We start from the raw sequence: 20,776 nt of genomic DNA, 5'->3' as shown, positions 1-20,776 counted from the left end.
CGCACTTACAAATTTTAATAAAGCATGTTTAAAGCGTTGATTGTACTACATTCTCATAGTAATTGAATGGAAAAAAATATAGATACCTTATACGTTCTGTTGTTATAATTATAACTAATCAATGTCCTAGTGTCAATATACATTAATTGACTTTTTACAAATTGTACAGGAAGCTAAAAAAACTAAATATTTAATATCCCACATGTGACTGTAAAGTTCACATAATATGTTGTAAACACATAGCATGCCAATAACCCGTAACGTAAAAAGCGGTAAAGCAAAGCACACAATGCCTAATATAATGATAACATCCAATAAAATGTGACATGTATAAATAAAGATAAACATCCAAATTTGTTATATTACTTACTGTTTTACCTTTTAAATAATTTGAAAGTGACATTTTGAAGCTGAATTCGACACACGTCATGCAACATGCTTGACAGCTTCGAGGCAAGATACGGACTAATACAGGTTTATTTCTGCAATGCTCAGATACGGGAAATTACTAAGCCAACTGTATCATTTTTGTTAAGATAACTACGGATATGGAAATTTCACAGTCGATGGGCAGTATTTTTTTTGTTTTTAGTACATCAAAAAGTCATTTATGTCATATAGGTCAGATACGGGGTATTGATATTAGACCATCGTTATGTGATTTCATACCTTAACGTAGCGCCACATAGGTCAAAATGGAGATTTTATGGTATTATCAGAGCATAACCTTGGACATTCCTTAAACGTTTTAGATAATCTATTTATTTAATTTTGAAGTCTTATTATCCTTTATATTTATTTTAAACATTTGACGACTGCATAAAATAGTATTCTTTTAAACCTCTCCATCTAATATTTTAGAATATAAGCATATTTCAGTACATCCATGTGCAGTGGTGTAAAGATTTTTTTAGATTTATTAATTTTTAAACGCATTTACAAAACTATTAGTAAAAATAATGTTAATATTATATAGTAAAATATTTACGATAAAAAATTATATTTTATTATCTCTGCGATCCCAAATTTGACAAGAATTAGGCATTTTATTATTCAAAAAATGAGCACAATAACACATTTGAAGATAATTCTAAAGATATTGATTATCAGCTATGTCTTTGACCATTTAAACATGATTTCAAAGAGCGCTGAGTGGTAGGTATTTAACAGCCAATAGCTTAAATATTTGTCGTCATTAGTATGTCTTCCGTAGAATAATGGCTGAATGCGACGAGTTTGGGGCGTTTACCCGTTGGATATGCCGGGTTCGATTCCCGGCCGGTTGGCTTACTTTTTTCAAAAAAGTTTTTTCTATTGGTTGTGATATACTCTCTCAGTTAGTGTTTTTCTAAATTATATAATATTCGAATAATAATTATTTTATAATAATTATTGACCTAAGAATAAGGTAGTATTTTTTTGAAATACGCCATCTATATTGGCATTTCCCTATAGTTAAGCTACAACATACGGCCGTAGCCATAAATTGACAAACGATAAATGAAATAGGGAGTAAGATTATGTTAATGCGCATGTTTGAACATGTACCTAACCGAAAAAAAATCGTTTTTTTTTTTAAAACGGTACATGTTCAAACATGCGTATTAACATGATCTTACTACCAAAGATATTCTGCCATTATGTTAGTCAGCTACTACTCCTACTGTTTCTTTGTTTCTTTAGTATTACACAAACATCTTTTGGCACATAATGTGTCTTCATATAGTATTGAAAAACAAAAGAATAATAATAGATAATTCTTTATGACTTTTTCGAATTATATATTGGCAATGTATTTTGCTTTAAAAATAACTAACTTCAATGCTTAAATTTAAATTAAATCAAATCTGTCGTATTTGTTTGAACGGTCAGCGCAATATGACCGTATTTAATATTCATCCATCAACTGCATAGAAATTTAATGAAAATGGTCGTTATCATATTTATTTTTCACTATAATTGGTACCTAGTAGTGAAAAAACCCATTTTAAATTCAACTAACAGAGTTTTAATTACTTTTTGTTTGCATTCCATCAAATAGTTTTTCACGAAGAATATTGATGTTTTCACTGAAAAGCTCTGCTATAAAGTACTTATATTAATTTCGCGCCGAAAATTATTTATTTTAAAATATTTTAATTGTACTATGTAGTCAATATGATTCGCGCTATTTTAATTTGCTCAAAATATTCTTTTAAATTAATACGTTTTTGTGATATTAACTATTATTATAAAAGTAAGTTCCCATTTTACAACGTTTTTCTTAGCTCGTAATAAAATAATAATTAATAAACATTTAGTACATAATTATTTCTCAAAATGACTCATTTTACAACGTTTTTCTTAGCTCGTATTCTTATTTGTCCGGTACAAATCTTGCAATCGATTTTTAACTAACTTTTCGACTAGCAAGACATTTGAAACTTTTAGAATATATCAGAAGACGATGCCAATGCATTTTTTTAATACGTTTAGCCATCTTTAAGTAGAATTGAATTTATTTTCAGTTAATTCTGTTTTGTATGAAAAGTTGTTTCGACACCATTATTGGTTGCTAGGGGATCTGGGGTCCTAGCAATTAAATTATTAATATATACGTGCGTTACTATGGAAATCAATATAGTTGTCAAAATGACATTTCAGTATTATTTCTATCAAGTACAAATTTTTTTCATCGTTTAAGCTAGTCTAGTCAAATTTATATGATTCAACAGAAAATTTAAAAATGTTGTATATTAAAATTAATTTTTATCTTGTTATTATTTTCTCATAAGCTGACCACTATAACAATATTATACTTAAATTGTTGATGTTCTAATGTATTCAGAATCTGACAAATAAAGGGGATCTCATTAACAATCATGCTCACATGTTAAACTCTTACAAATTTTATTCGTTCATAAATAGATAATTCTCTGATATTTTTAGCATTTTCTACATACTTTAATGACCTCTATAGAGTATAGAGTGAAAGTTATATTAACAGATTTTTACAAAGAATAGCTGTGAGACATTTTTACAACCGATTGTGTTTTTGCTCGAGATGAAAAACAACATATTACTTTCGGTTGATACACGGTTAATAATAAATAAATTAATTGATTAAAAATAAATTCATATCGTATATATTTACATAAAATTCTGAATGATTGAAAAGTAACTTAGCAAATAAAATATTTGATAATAATGATGGATGGGTAATCAGGCATTTACTATTTGTAATGTTCCATAAGCAACGCATCAATTTTGATCTCAATGCTCTATGGCTATCTGTCTCCAGTACGACAGCTTTCGGTTAACTATGAAACGGCAAAATTTAATAGGTACGCTTTACATATTGTCACCTTTCTACGAGGGGGTTTTAAAATAATCCTTGAAAAGGAGTCGATTAGCTAAAACAAGTTTTGAAGACTATGGTCTCTAGAGTCTAGACTAATAACTGGGCATATATTCTTTTTAACACTATAACAGGCCTAAAGATCCAATGACAATAGTGTAGTGTAATAGAAGTGAAACAATCGCCAAACACCAGTGGCGAAGGGTGACTTTTGGAAAGAGGTAGGCTGTGGAGATCTGATAAAAAAAACACACTTGTTAGGTATACTTACGAGAAATAAGAAGATTATACGATATTACTACTAATAAATATGTACACACTAATGACAACGACACATTATTGTAATGAAACTTCAAAAACTCACTGACGACATAAAACTAAACGATCAGTTTAAATTAAGTACGTATTTTTTCAAAACATTTATACACATCAAAAATCATGAGATAAAAGTTCTTTTTATTTTTAAGAACAGTACATATTTATTAATATTCAATTAAACACCATAGAAAATTTTTTTTTTTTAAAAATCTAATTATTAATTATTTAGTTCTAGGCTCTACGATCGAAGCTTACCTTAGTTCATACAATTTGATAGACTGTAATTATCCATGAAATACATTCCTACACATACAGCATCTCTTGTTGGCAAAATAAATTATTTTATAGAATATAATTATAATCAAGTGATTATATAAATAAGTCAATAATATGCAATTAAAAAATATTTTTCTTAAGAAGGTAGGATTCAAATTTAATAATCGCCTATTATGGATTCTTCGCCACCGCCAAACACCCAGGCTTTAAGAAAATCACATAAATATTTTTTGTCCTCACCGGATTGAACCCGGAGCTCCCGAATGAAAGACCAGCGCCTTACGCACTACAACACGAGAGCCGCTTAGATGTAGCTGTTAAAAAAATAAAGGATAGTAAAAATATCGGTCTAAGAGTCACTATTTTGATATAATATGTTAAATTGGTTAAAATATTATATGACAACACTCCTGAATCAAAAATAATGAAGAAAACTTAGGGAAACTTTCATACAGCAGAAAATTGAACTCGTGTTAATGACTACTGCTATTAATTTTATGATTTATCAATTCTTGCGATAGACGGTCTTCAATTCGCGGTTGAAATAAATTTACGACACCTCCTGATAAAATATTTCAATATAAATAAGTCCATTATCAAATTACACATTCCAGTATTTTACTATCCGTCATCACAGCCAATTCACTGTCATATCTCTCCGAGAAACAGTGTTAAAAATTTATAGCGAACCGATTTTTTATGGCACAACTGCAGAATGCCGAATTTTAAATCTCTGTGAACGACATTCATAAATTTGCACTTTTATCCTGCTTTATGACCGTTTCCAAGTCGGTCCAAGCAGAATTGATGGAACATCGCATTGCAAACTGAATAAAACCGTGATTTGTCCGAGACTATAATACATAATATACATACTGAAACGACTTGTTTTTCATTGCATACTAAGTTTTATATAAATGAAGCCTTCCCATCAATAATGATCTATGTTACATTTTGGCATTTTGAAATATTACTATTTTGTTGAGAAGAAATTATTTATAATTAAATTACCTCTCCTAAATTCCATAATCACTTATTTTTATTCCTCTTCCAATTTCCCATGTGAATTTTTCTCTGTGAAGTCTTTTTGCAATCGCAGGATTAACAAAAACTCTCGTGTCATCCTCAATTTTGACAGATGCAAAGATCAAAAGATCATTATTGTAGGGAGACCAATATAACAGACCAAAAACAAGTGACTTAATGTTGCTAGATCAAAAAAATTAAAATGCTAAAACAGAGACAATGTGATGTAGATCATTGATTGAGCGGCTTCAATGACTAGTCATGTAAGCACAATATTATGTAGAACGTTAAAAATAAGAAAAACTGATAACCTACTAAAGCATTGTGACAATTACTAATTGTCATTCACAGCACCCTTGCAAACCAATGAAATCAAAGATAAATGGCGTGATACTCCTGAGGTTACCTTAGTGTAGTTATGGTGCATTTTGGTGGGTTTTTCTAACTGACACTTTTCTTTTTTTTTTATTTAAATGTGCTACGGGATGGGAACATTAATGTAATAACGTTTTAAATACCAACGAAAATGACACGTGCGTTCACATGACGTGATCGTAATCTGTTCGCGCCATTATAAAACTTACTTAAGGGGGGACATGCTCGGCGTAGGTAAAAATGGAGCTTTTTTGCATTTTCAAATCATGATTCTGGACATTCCTTAAACGTTGTAGCTAATCTATTTATATAATTTTGAAGCCTTATTATATTTTATATTTATTTTAAACATTTGATGATTGTATACAGTATTTTTATTACATACAATAGTATTCTTTTAAACCTCCCGCTCTAATGTTTTAGAATAAAGTTATATTTCGGTACATGAATGTGCAGTGGTGTTAAGATTTTTACATTTATTAATTTTTAAACGCATTTAAAAAACCATTATTAAAATTAATGTTAACATTATATAGTAATATATTTACAATAAAAAAAAATATTTTATAATCTTTTTTATCCCAAATTTGACAAGAATTAGCCATTTTATTATTCAAAAATGGGCACGTTTAACACATTTAAAGATAATTCTAAAAATACTGATAATAAGCTATGTCTTTGACCATTCAAATCTAATAAACATACTACGAATAATGATTGTTTTATAATAATTATTGTCTTAAGAATAAGGTAGTATTTTTTTTAAATACCTACGCCATTTCTATTGGCATTTTCCAATGGCTAAGTTACAACATACGGCCGTAGCCATAAATTGACAAACTATAATTGAATTAAGGAGTAAAATGATGTTAACGCGCGTGTTTGAACATGTACCGTTTAAAAAAAATTCACTAAAATGAATTATAGTGGTAACACACGTTTTGGTCAAAATGCAGTGAATTTTGATTTATCATTTTCATTCCAATGTTATTAAAAATATTATAAATAAATTATAAATTCAAAATATAAATAAAAGTTACTACTGTTATATAAAATTTTCAATTATTGTCACTAAATAATCAACCACTAGTCTAACTTACACCAGACAATATTTAATACTGCTATATTAATCGTCATTAGACCTCATGTCTGTATTGGTAGTAAACTAAAAAAAAAACTGTGTAAATAGGTCACGACCTTCGGTGAAAAATACCTAGTAATATGACAATGGTACAAAGTATGCTTATGACTACATGCTCAGCGTTTAACTGCTGTATTTACGTTTGAAATATTTCAATAAAAACTTTTTTTTAATATAAAAACAAACATTGTGCAGTCGGGTAACTCGAAGTATTATGAGTATACAAATAAAACTGGCAAAGTACCGCATAAAATGTTACGTTACTGTATGGAATTTCATCAAAATTAATCATATTCAACATTTTGAAATACATTACCGAACCGTTCTCGTTCGCCTCTTATTTTATTATGATCCTTAAGAACAAATTAAACTGTAGGTATGCTAATTTGAGCATAAAATTCTGTGCAATATGTCAGTTATTGTATGCAAAAGATCGTATTGCTTTATTCAAAGCATTTTTATCCAGAAAAAAATAAGCAAGTAAAAAAAAAAGTAACTGACTATTTATAGTTAGGCTTGCTATAATTATTTTTTTCTGAATCTAAGCAATATGTAAAAAATATATATTTAATCACATAACCAATCACAATAATATGGCGGAAGCATCTGGAAAAAAATGACTCTCACTTTTTTGTCGGGTCTGCCGAATGGCATAATCTGTTCTAACGCCATTACAATAAAGGTGATATTGCTATAAATTCCCGATGCTTTTTTTCGGGTCTGCCGAATGGTTTGGTTCGAACGGGTTCGCTCAAATTAACATTGACACTATAAACACTGTTCTAATGCCATTACAATAAAGGTGATATTGCTATAAATTCCCGATGCGTGATATCGCATAATGGAAATTGCGTGACGTCTACCTATACATGTGCGAATGTCGCTATGATCGAATTTACTTGCTAGCTACTGTATTGAGTGCGTTGTCCATTAATAATGTTATTGCACAGAACACATTAATAGAATAGAATTCCGATAGGCTATACCCAATCAGTACATTTTGACGCAAGTGTTTGAATGTGTGAGTGTCCTACAAAAATGAACCGACGTGCAATAGTGTGTGTTGCACCCTTCAATACGCCCATATTAAATGGGCGTCATTACAAAAACCGAGACCAGTTGTCAGTATTCATCGTATGACGTATTCTCGACACGTGTTTAAGTTCTTCTTCTTCTTTAATCTCGTATTCTTCAGCACTCGAGATCGGTTGCCTGCTTCTCCATACCCGTTAGGTATTTTAGTTCCCATTATTTCTGAGTTCCCTATATTTAACACTCCCGTTACTGTAATGTCACCTAAGATCACCCAGTCCATTAAACTGCAAATATTTCAGTTAATATCCCTTCGTCATCTTTATATTTCGGCTATTCATAATAATATAATCAACAATATTTCATATAAATAAAATGTTATTACTTTCAAAATCGATAGCATTATCCAGTAAATATATATAATTGATAGATATCCGGTGCATCCACGATGCCCTCGCGGCTTAAGCGTCGGCCTAATATAGCATCGTAAGTCACATGTTCGAATTCTGGGTCTGGCAAATACACATATTATTTTTCAATTTGTGTAAGAGTCAGAGTATGGACCTAATAGGTTGAGCAAGTGGCTGACATCCATTTCTCGTAACAAAAATCTGTAAATAAACCTCCACTCTGCGATCTAAATAAGATCAATATTTAATATTGATCTTATTTAGATCGGACATGGTAAAGAAAAGTTTTATTTTATGTCGATAGATATTACTAATTAATAACAAAGCTTATTTTATTTATTTATTTATTTAGAAAATAGTATTATGGCATGATACCCATGGTGGCCGCGCGGCTTAAGCGTTGGACTATCAAGCCATGGGTCCCAGGTTCGAATCCTGGGTCTGGCAATTATACACATATTGTTTTTCAATTTGTGTGTGAGTCAGGGTATGGACCTAATAGGTTGAGCAAGTGGCTGACATCCATTTCTCGTAAAAAACAAAATCTTTTAATACAAACCTCTACTCTGTGGAGGTCCATATGATCCTATTAGGATCGGATATGATCGGAGAGATTATGGCATTACAGCGATTGGCCAATGCGCCATAATACATAATAAATGCAAATTATAAAAATAACTTAATTACAAATAACAACCAATATAATACGAAAGTGTATTATGCTTATGTGGATATTAAAGTAAAATGAGAAATACAATTATAATTTAAGCCTATTTAACTCTTGTGCTCAAAACACGACTAGCGTGTGGCCATTAGATACATATACTTTCACTGCTGACCAGTTAATTACCACATTACATTTAATTATCATGCTAATTACTACACGCCAGGCATATCCATAGCACTGACCGAATTGTGGTAATTAACTGGTAAGCTGTGAATTTAACACGTCCACAAACATGATATAGTTAATAAAAAATAAATCAATCTTTAAGTTAAATCAAATAAGTTAATTGCACGATACACATCATCATGAAACATCACATCCGTCTTGTGACGGGGTATCGTGAAGACCGTAGAGTTACGAGTGATATTGTTGATAACATGGAAATTAATGTTTGCCAGTATATACGGATTGTATATCAACCCACGAAGAAATGAAAAAAAAGTTGTCAGAGCCCAATGACGCGAGTCCATTGAAGGAGGATTCGTGTTACGCTGGACATCATAATTTTGGCGAAAATATATTTTTTAGTACCTAGTTATATAAATTTCTCTGAGGTATTTTCAAATTATGTTTGTTCAATAAGTGTCACTAAATAAAAACAATAGTAGATTATCTTATTGTTTTATAAAGTAATTTATATTATAACTACTTCATATTACGTTGTAAATCATCGTAATTCCGTGAATAGATGTCACTTATAACTGCTACACTCTACCTTAATGAACATAGCTTCAACGCCATTCTTTCGCGTATCTCATTATTTTTATTATATAAAACGTTTCACCCACATTATGGGCCTGCCTGCAAAACCCAGCATCTAATTAAATTCCAAGCGCATTCGAAACAATTACCGCGGTTTTTCGTCAGCTGCGATGCGTTTAAAATTACAGCAGATAATTAATGTGAGCCTCGGTTGATTGAATTTTAGATTGCGCATGCCGGAGCCGAATGCCATTTTAAACCTTATGGCACCGTTAAAGCCGACTGTTTTCGGTCGACGCGTTTCCAGTTTTAATTTTACGTATCCGTAGAGACAAATTTAAATCTGTTTTTTCAGCTGAAATAATTTTACTGTTTTTGTTATCAAGTGTCGGGCTTACTGATTCTTATACCAGTAAATGATTTTTTACGGTTAATGAGTATTCTTTTAAAAACAACAACAGTCATTTTGTTTGTTAGTTAAATAAAAATACACTTTTGGGGTAGGTGAGGGTGAAGGAGATAAAAAGTAATAGTGGCTTTTAGGTTTGGAGAAAAGAGTTTATTGATCGGTACAAGATTACAATTATTCTTTAATAATGATGACGGATGTACTAGTAATATCGATGTGATCAAGAGATGATTATATTAATTAACTGAGAGACTTGATTCGAGTGGAATGACGGTTGACTACGTCAAGTGAAGGACTCGACTAACGATTTTACATTTTTTATTGAATAAACATAAAGTATAATATCGATTATTTTATTACTATCGCAAAAAATAGGCGTATAATAAAAGTTCTTAAAATTAAGCTTTAAAAAAGCTATAAATAAGATCATATTCACTTACGGGCTAGAATTTTAGGACATCCAAAAGAGACGAGGGTAAGTTATTAAATTAAAAAAGGAAAATTAAGATTTTGAGACGTGTCTTCTTTGGAATCGTATGCGATTAAGATAGTACGTAGTGAGGACGGCAATGTCGTGAACTATACGTACTATTCAATGATCATATAGTTGACTAATATATGGTAAAATTAGTAAAACTCTGTTGGACAAGCTTGGTATATCTTTAAGATAAAAGATAAGGTGCCTGTTTAATGGACTAGAAGGAAAAGAGAGGGTCAAAAACTAAAACTGCGCTAGTTATACTGTATAGAAAAAGATACAACATTATTAAGGTTATAAAGTGGTGGAAGATGCTTGCGATAAAAGAGGGCAAGGATTTTAGTTAATATTGGGACGATGAGAAATATTCCAAAATTAAACAACAATGTATCGAAAATACTTCAGTTATTTGATATACCTACTAATTAGTACAATACACTATCTTTTAAATGTAGGCTTTATAATTAAATCAATAAAATCCTGTCTTATTTTATTCTACAAAACCGTACTGGTATTAGTCTGAATAATAAAACTACGCAGTTTTATTATTATTGATCAATTAAATCATAATTATATTTTCCTTGTTCTAGATAACTGAAGCAGCCAACGAGACGGTAGTCGTCAGCTCATTGTCATTTTCGCCAGCTCCTGAAGATGATGGCACCAAGCTTAGATGCCAAGCTGATAATCCTCGAATTCCATCTACTCCTCTTGATGACTCCTTCAAGTTGAACGTTGTCTGTAAGTGCACAATTATTCATTTTATTATTATGTACTCAAATTATTAATAATATTGACACTATTTTCTTTTTTTACTTTATATTACAAAGTTGCCTATATTTTTTAATTTGAAAGTCCCACTTATGGAATACAACTATTATATAGCAATAACCTTTTAATTATTACTGTTACCTAATTAAAGCTGAACTTACAAAATGATCTGCAATACTTCGGAAACAAAATGTAAAAAGGCACATTATAATGATGGATAATTACATATTGCAGTATCATTTTTTTTATAACAATAGTCATTTATACAGAAATACATTTTGATATGTAACATTAATGCAATTTTCTGCAGGGCAGAAAAAAATATTGCAAATATTAGGTAGTACAAAGAAATAATCATTATTCCTGATTTTGGAAGGCATGTCAAATTGCAATTAGTCCATAACAAGATTTTGAGACATACCAATTTTGACTGTAACCTCAAGTATTTTAAAATTACCGATAACTGTCATTTGAAATTACAGAGAGATATTTCAATTGTATTCTTATTTTAGATAGATTTAATAAAATATTAAGCGAAGTATTAATAATTTACGAATAAAAAACTTTTTAATTAATAAAATACTATTGTTTTAAAAATAAGGCTTCGCTTGCTTGAGTTTTTCGATGAACGTTGTCTTGAATAAACGTTTTGTATTCGCGACTTGTATAATATTAACGAATGTCTTCCCGAAAGTGAAACAAACTTTTTAAATAGGCCATTATTATCGACAGAAATTGACTCTACCTTGTTAAAATGTTACGACCCACTGATATCAAAAGTAAAAAATATTATATTATTGTTATAATATAATGTTTACTCCTCTCTCAATAACAAAAATGTTTATTTATATTTTCTTTTTATATTAATATTTTAACCGTTGGCATGAGGTAACTTTTGTTTTTCGGCATACTATTAATAAAATAAGTATTTACAAGTGGCGAAGGGTGCAGGTGGGCTGTTAAGATTCGACATAAGTAGTGCATACTTAACTTTGTCAATCAAACGTATTTATATTCATTGAACGAAGACAATAATATTTTTAATCCTGCCCAATCCAAGCTATAGTAAATAATAGTAAAAAGATATTCATTTATCTATGAATATGTATTGATAAAAACCATACATAATTTAAGATATTTTAAAGATAGAAAGAATACTTTTTATCCATTATGTTTTGGTATTAGGCAAGGCTTAATGAATTTTAAAAAAACTAACCAACCTCATCTGTAATTATGTATTCTTAATTGAAAGGGTTATCGCAAGATTATGATATGCCACATAATTATGTATTTGTTGATTTTGAATAAAACAAATTCCCAGGGCATACACTCACGTTTTACTTAAGACACTTTTTTTTTAAATACACTGATGTCTCAATCATTATGATCAATGTGTAGTTCTTACAATTTCAAATTTTACTAAAAAAAAAATGGTTATAACAATAATATGATATGACATGCCAGTCAAAATTGATATCGGTCAGTCATCCACGCCTTCCGCTCCAAACAGAACAATTCGTGGGTCGGGATGTGTAGTCAGGTAAGTCACAAAACAGCAAAAATGAGATATGAATGCCACTATACTAAAAAAAAAAAAATCTTTCGTTGTGTGTAGTCAGGTAAGCCGTACGTCGTACCATTGGCGAGATGCAGTTTCAGTCAAAACATATTTTTTATTTTACGGGGTGTGTCAACACTATGTGTGACTTACCTTACCACTCATAGTTGGCTTACCTTCAAACTTCATACCTACTCAGTGTTGATTTTGGTGAATCTAACGTATTTTTTAAGATATTTTGAGAAATTTTGAAAAAAAATAACAACAGAACCTAAGTAAAATAGTCATATTATAATAAATTATGACTTATATAAATAAGTATGTGTATTATTTGTAAATAATAAAAAATATACCAAATTATCGAATTTGATTTATTTAAATCTAAAAACACGTACACAATATCCAAATAAACAATCTTGCTTCTAGGTTCAACCACATACTCCAATAACTTGTATGTTGACGATTCATTGATAGCATAAAAGATCCTGATTTTAATATTCAAGAATTATTACAGTCTAATTTACCAACATTGAAGAACCACGGCCTTCATGCTCAAATAGTGCTTCCACGATTACACATCACAACGATGTTTTAACCTGTTACCCTCGTTCTCGATTGAGAAGTAATAATCACCAAAAATGTAACTTAAGGGATGATATAAAGCCTTCAGAAATGATAAAAAAGTTGCACGAAATACTGGAAAAAGTTACACAACAAGTACCTAAAATGGATGTTATGAATACGAAAAAAAGTCGTATCAGACAAAGCGAACCAGGAAAACAACATTTTCGCCAACAGTTCAATATTACTTGACTGTTAAACTGTTACGGAAACCAATTTGTAAAGGTTGTTCACTAAAAACATTAAGTGAAAGTCACAATTTTTTGTTTTGGAAAAAAAAGTGCGACTACTTCCGGTATACTTATTCAAGAAGATGCAACAGGAAAAATATCTCTGAAAGATAGCGAACAATATAGGCAAATAGCTAAGACACATATTATACTCTCAATTCCATCATTATGAGAGTCATTACTCTAGAAGGAACTGTCAGAAAATACTTACCGCCACATATGACAATAACTGTGATGTATTCTCAATATTTGAAGAGTATTAGCTCTAATCCCATCAATATTCGTTTATACGCAGAAATATTCCCTGGCATGAACTTAACATTCAAACGGCCAAATAAGGATGCCTACTTGCTAAAAATGCGAAAATAAAAATCGTGGGGAATTGAAAGAGCATCATAACGAAGCTGACTTTGCATATTCAGCTAAAAGTTGTGATAAAAAGTACTTGCAAGATTCTTCTTGCCAAATTGTAACATTTGACATGCAATCAAAGTTTCCTGGCCTTTTACAAACGGCATTTGACAGTGCATGATTGTGATAATAACCAGGGATATTGCTATGTATGCCATGAGACTCTTGCTAATAGAGAAGCTAACGATATCACTTCATGCCTGTTCAAATACTTAACCAAGGGAATACATGTTAATATTAAGCATGTGATCATGTATTCTGATAGATGTGCGGGTCAAAACAAAAATAGCCACGTAGCTGTAATGTGCATAATAGCAGTAAAACATTCTGAGACTGTTAACAAAATTGATCACACTTTTTAGTCCCTGGCCACACACATATGGAGTGCGATAGTGACCATCGCATAATTGAGAAGAAAAAAAAAACATTTGGTGGAACGATCGAACATCCTCATGATTGGGCCAAACAATGTGTGAGGCTGCAAAGAAAAATCCTTTTAAAGTCACTGAAATGACTCGTGCAATTACAAATTTTTAACTACTCTGATCGATTAAAAGGACCATTGCCACCAGAAAAATAGACACAGATGGGAATAAGTTTGTTTGGAGAGATGTTAAGTGGCTTCAATTCAACAAACACGAACCGGGAATAGTGAAATTTAAAAGAACTCTCGACGAAACGACTGCATTTTAACAAATTTCATATATAGGACGAGACAAGACGAAAGATTTGATAGACTTACTTCCATACATTTCACCGTTCTATAGAGAATTTTATGAGTCACTTGAGACATCTGAGATAGTCAGTGATATTTAACCTGATACCATTGAAGAAATTCATACTGAAGTTTAATGATAACGATTAAACTTTATAATATTCAGGTTTGTGTGCCTTTTCATTACTTAAATAACATTAAAGTAAAAAAAGTTATAAAAATGCAACTCTTAAATTTACATAATATTTTGTTCAATAAACCAATAAGATTTATGTATAAAACGTGTGTTTTATTGCTAATATTAGTCGGATTTACATGAAAAAATAACAATATTACTTTATGCGTAGTAAGGTAAGTCAATCATTTTTTGTGCAAATCCAGTTAAGTCAATTCCCTTTTTTTTAAACCAATTAAGTTTTAATGAAACAAAATAGTTAGAATACTTCTAGGACATATAATTAAAAGCCAATTACATGTACTTTGATTTGTTACCCATAAAAAAACATAACTATAATTAGGGGAATGTGGGGAATTTTTTCAACTTTGTTTTTGCTATATCTCAAAATGACATTTTGTGACTTATCTGACTTCACATCCCGACCCACGAATTATATGTGAGATATATCGAAAATTTTAATGATAGTAATTTTTCCTGTTACAATAGTGAACGAATAAGAATATTAAATTGCTCATAATCTCCAAACTATGTTTCTGTGGCATATCATTGTCTTGCAATAACTCATTCAATTCATCACAAACAAATAAATATGACTGTAAAAGTGTGCATTATTTTGTCGGATCACCCATAGCATACCTAAACTATTATGAACTAAACTAAAAACTAATCATCACCATCTGCAAATTGTATTTTTAGTTCAATGAAAAACACAAAAACTTAATAAGGCCAGTCCTCATATCGCACCCCCTCAACTAAACTGCCACAATCCAAAAAACGTCAAACAGAGGAAATCAGATGTGAAGTTTTTACCTTTCGCATTTTTGTACTGTGTTTTGGAAAAGTTTTAGATATAGAATGAATTTTTGACTTGAATTTGATGACTTAGAGATATGAAATTTTCGGTAGATATACTATGAAAAATAGACAATTAAACGTAGTAATTAACTTAAAACACGTAATTTTGGACTTATGGATCAGAATATTAAATCTGAAAACGGTTGTCTGATCGTCGAATAAAAGATCCTGACTAGTGACGTCATATTAAAAGAAAAAATATTGGTATATTTTGACGTCTTTAATCCGGTGATATTTGGAGCCAATTAAATATCATACTCTTATCTTCTACAGCAACCACCTCATAGGATTCGAGATTAAATGCTGCTCGAGAAAAGGAGTTATCTTACAAAACACTGTAGTAGGTATTACAGTTTTTTTTTGCAAATTTATTCGACACGCGTTCCAAAAACTTTTTTCATCCCGTATAAAACAGTAACAGTCACATAAGCATAATATAAGCTTTTGGTAATATTATAATATTGTAATGTGATTTTTTTTGAAAACGAATATTCTTCCACGTGAAATATTGGTCTGTAAAACTATTGCTTTTTAAGACATTCCGATTTGGCAAAGTTCTACCGTGGCAAATATATTCATTGGAAATCTCTCAGAAAGTTTGCGGAATGGCGGCGGGAGGAAGGAAACAAAAACATAGATAAATTTATTCGATTTTATTTTACTGAAAAAAAGGCTTTAAATTTTACAGGGTTTGCAAGTTAAAGTGAGTTGGTTAATCGCAAAGTACGTTTTTCATTTTGAGCTTTTTAAGCTGATTTAGACCTCAATGGAATTTATAAAGTGCTAAGTTACCAGAATCTTATAAATATAAATACACTGAATCATTAAGAAGATTTTTAATTCGCGTAATAATTAATAAATTCTTGTAAGTATTCACAAAAAAAAAACAATATAATTATCTGATTATGAGGCAGTAAGTAGACTGTAATTTTAAGCTGAAGCTGGTTGGTGGATTAAGGATCTAGGAGGGGGGTTACCTAGGATTCCAGACACTGACCTTTATGTCGAGAGGGCTGGCGTGCATTGGGGCCGGTTCTGTGTGCACGCACGATGGACACTTTGGACATAGACGCAACGTTCACTCAAACCGTAACAGATTTAGTACAACGATGGTCGAACAGATACGTTGATATGACAGATACAGTCACGCTGTAGTTAGCGACGGTAAAGCTATAACAAACTTGCCCATCGTCCACTTTCTGGATATCACTTGTGCTAACTGAATGTTATTCAATTACGGTCACCTGATGACCCGTAATTGCTTGTCATCTGGTCTTATGACAATAATAAATAAGGATGTGAAGTAGGTTGGGAAATAAGGGATGACGGTCACCATATTTGGCTCAACCAGTAAATATTTTTTATTTACGTATTTCTGTTAATTTTCTTGTTCATTAAATTTATAATATGACTATGGTAGCAGGATTTTATTCATCCTTTTTTATAGTACGTATACTTGAAATCTAGCGTATCATAATAATAGGTAATGTCTAAAAAAAAATTTTTAGTGGTAATGAATCGATTTTTTAAGTCTATTGCTTTCTATAACCGTTAGGAATTTTGGCATTCGGTTTCGAATAATCGCAAAAAGTAAATTAGCTATGGTGTGTAAAATAAATTGACTTGACCATGACTTTTTATCTTCTATTTTGATATTAGGTTAACATGAAGTATTCTTGGGAGATAAATGATAATCATGCTTTTGGAGTGTCGGAACTACCTTTTTATATTATAGAATAAAAATAAAAATTATTAATTTTTTTCTTTAGTTATTCACTCATCGTAGAGAATCGTGACCACGCTAAATTTAAGCCAATTTAAAGCTGCTTCCAGTAGCAAGTAGGCTCATTTACTGCATCTAGTACAAAAACGATTTTACTTTCTTCCCATGCTATAAAAAAACTATATGTGTGTGTCTCCTTCCTCCATCATCCACCTCAATCTGAGTCACTCCAAAGTCGATTTCCTCCAATTTTTGACGCTGGTTTTTAAATTAGACTTAACAAGATCGACCAAGTTTTGTATAGCGTCTAGCTTCCCGAATATCTATTTTAGAATCTGCAGAAGTCTACAGTCTTGTTTGATCCATTTAAGGACGTCAATTTTTATTTTGTCACTCTATCACATATAATAATATTATATGAACACATCTTGAAAACTTCAACTATCCGTGAAATTTATTGGTATTTTTTCATACCATACCATATCGTAAAGAGTTCAAAAAATGGGTGGTTCACAATAATTATGGATCAAGTCCAATTTTTATAAAATTCATTTTTTTTTATTTCAGTGGCTAGATAAAACAGATTCCTTTAATGTGTGTTAATATCACAATCATAGCTCTACAATTTACCGCAATAATAGCAATACTAGTATTAATAAGACGCCAAATTGAATGTGAATCATGTCCATTTTGACAGTTCTTTCAGCAGTATAAAGAGGTATTTACTAACATTAATTTTCTAATATTAATAAAGCCTGAATATACTTTATGTGTCGACTATTTATTTTAATTAATCCATGTACAATCAAATATGGTAGGTACGAGGGTGGGTCAATAATTCCTTAGAAAAAAGCATTAAAACAGTTTTTATTTTTGTATTTTTTTTTATTTCTCAACATAATCTCCTTGGAGCTCAATACACTTGGTTAGACGTTTCTCAATATTTTTTAAACCGTCAGAAAAGTAAGTTTTCGGAAGGTCCTCAAAATAAGCATTTGTCCGATCGATGACTTCTTCATTTGAAAAAAAACGTTGTCCACTTAGCCATTTTTTTAAGTTTGGGAAAAGGAAAAAGTCACTGGGGGCTAAATCTGGCGAATACGGTGGGTGGTCGACCAATTCGAACTTCAATTCTTCAATTTTAGCCATTGATCATAAACATGTGTGAACACGGGCATTGTCCTGATGAAAGAGGATTTTTTTCCTGTTTAAATGAGGCCGTTTTTCTTCAATTTTGTTTTTTAGCTGGTCCAATAAAGATGCATAATAATCCCCTGTTATTGTTTTTCCTTTTTCCAAATAGTCAACGAAAATAATTTCACGTGCATCCCAAAATACAGTAGCCATAACCTTACCAGCTGATTTTACGGTTTTCGCCTTCTTTGGACATGGTTTGCCTTCGCAATCCACTGCTTTGACTGTTCTTTCGTCTCGGGAGTATAGTGGTGTATCCATGTTTCATCTACAGTCACAAAGCGACGAAAAAATTCATCTGGATTGCGTTGCATGAGCGACAACAGGGCTTTAGAAGCCACCACCCTATTGCGTTTATTGTCGACTGTGAGCAAACGCGGCACCCATCTTGACGCTACCTTTTGAGATCCCTGTAACCTCAATTATCTCACTCAACTTTAATATTCGGTCACTTAACACCATATCGTGGATTTTATTGATCATTTCTGGTGTAGTCACCTCTACAGGACGTCCTGAGCGTGGTTCATCCTTTGTTGATGTACGACCACGTTTAAATTCATTTAACCAGTTATAAATAGTTGCAAGTGAAGGAGCAGATATGCCGTGAACTAAATCCAACTCATTTTTTATTTCCTTTGCTGTTAACCCTTTTATATTAAAATGTTTAATAACAGCTCTAAACTCAATTTTCTCCATTTTCCATTTTTCCATTTTCCACAAGCATTTTTTTTTTAAATGTACGAGAAACACACAACAACCCGACCAATCTGATTGAAACTTCGCAGCATACTGAATCGGTAGTGCCGCTGCATGAAAACAAACCGCTTGCAGTACTAGTCGCGCCACCTGTCGGCTTTTCTAAGGACTTATTGACCCACCCTCGTATATACAGTGAAAACATTTCTGAAATTTACAAAAGGAGTTTTAACTTTAGGTCCGAATATATCAGGATCCATTTTGATGAACTCAGTCCATAATTATTTTGAACCACTCAAAGCATGATTAAACATCTACACAGTTATATCGTGAAGGCTTTAACGTTTCAATATTGTGTTAAATAAGCAAAATGTGGCTAATTCAAAGTGATTTAGAATTTTTAAAATATCGGAAATTGTAATAATCATTATTTCAATGGGTTATCGAAATAGTATGAAGTATTGAAAGTTATATTAATTGAGTATAAGAGAACTTTGCCATACCGCATTACATGAAGTTAAATATACTTACAAGTTGGTAGGCCCTATCTGCTGGTGGTCGCGTAATGGTGCACGATTTCATTCAATGAAAGATTTAATTGGGCAAATCTAGCTGAATATTCAATTGGATATCCGCAAATTGTTTGGCAGACACGCTACGCTTCTATTTTGGATAATAGAGATTCAATTGTTTGAATAACATTCTTTGTATTTTTATTTTAATAATATAATGAATTTCTTAACCATTATATTTTTCTAATGTATAAAAGTATATAAATCACAGTATGTAAAAAATCTGTTTATACAAAAGCATTACTATTTTTTTTTTAAATTAACATGATGTCTTACAATCTAAAAAAGTACCTACATTAATTATTTTATATATATTATTAAAAATACCAAATAGAACATGCAGGAAGGGTGTTTTTTGTGAGAGACATTATTATTTTATAGACTAATTTCTTTTTGTGCCTATTAAAACCCAACTAAACACAGCGTTGGACAGTTCAAATATAACAAAACATCTAATAATAATATGTTTTATTCTGTACGATTTTGTTCTCCCGAGGAGCAGAACTAACCTGCCATTGGTGATGCCAATTGGGAGGACAATAACTCTGTTCAACCAAATCGCTTCGGATGTTGATATATTCCATGAGGATGAGTATAGGTGGACGTTATTTTATAAATTCTTAAAATAGGGTCTGCTTAACTCATCCGGTGTACTTCCTTGTACCTATATAATTTTTTGTATTTACAAATTTATACTGTAAAATAACTGATCCATCTCTTTTAGTATGTACTTAATATTGTTTTAATAATATTTCGTTGTATCTAAATGTCATGTTGTGAACGTCTTAAACTTATAAATTGTAATGTCCACCATAAGTAAAATAAATGAATTGAATTGAATTGAATAACGAATATTTGACTTGCCGAGAGTGAGCTGACCTAATTCCAGGAAGGCAGGTCACTGATATTATACCATGTTACAAAACGAGGAGTTCGGCTAATACGTATACGGATACGGACTACTGAATATTGTAAACGTAATAAACTTAATTGTATTTATTGTTAAATAAAAACCGTTCTC

The 20,776-nt window shown here is 31.1% G+C and overlaps 1 protein-coding gene across 1 annotated transcript in view; it reads left to right on the top strand.

The window, feature by feature from the left end:
• LOC147071446 (B-cell receptor CD22-like) overlaps window positions 1-20,776 on the top strand; it is a 939,709-nt gene that overhangs the window by 398,960 nt on the left and 519,973 nt on the right. Inside the window, exon 8 of the mRNA XM_085948586.1 lies at window positions 10,822-10,972. Within this exon, the coding sequence (XP_085804712.1) occupies window positions 10,822-10,972 (151 nt within the window). The remainder of the gene's footprint in view (window positions 1-10,821; window positions 10,973-20,776) is intronic.

This window comes from Rhyacophila brunnea, unplaced genomic scaffold, assembly GCF_057557595.1.
Source record: "Rhyacophila brunnea isolate RB1 unplaced genomic scaffold, BYU_Rbru_1.0 scaffold_20, whole genome shotgun sequence".
NCBI classification, from domain to species: domain Eukaryota; kingdom Metazoa; phylum Arthropoda; class Insecta; order Trichoptera; family Rhyacophilidae; genus Rhyacophila; species Rhyacophila brunnea.
The sequence above is the reverse complement of the archived record's forward strand: the minus strand, read 5'-3'. Positions and strand labels throughout refer to the sequence as shown.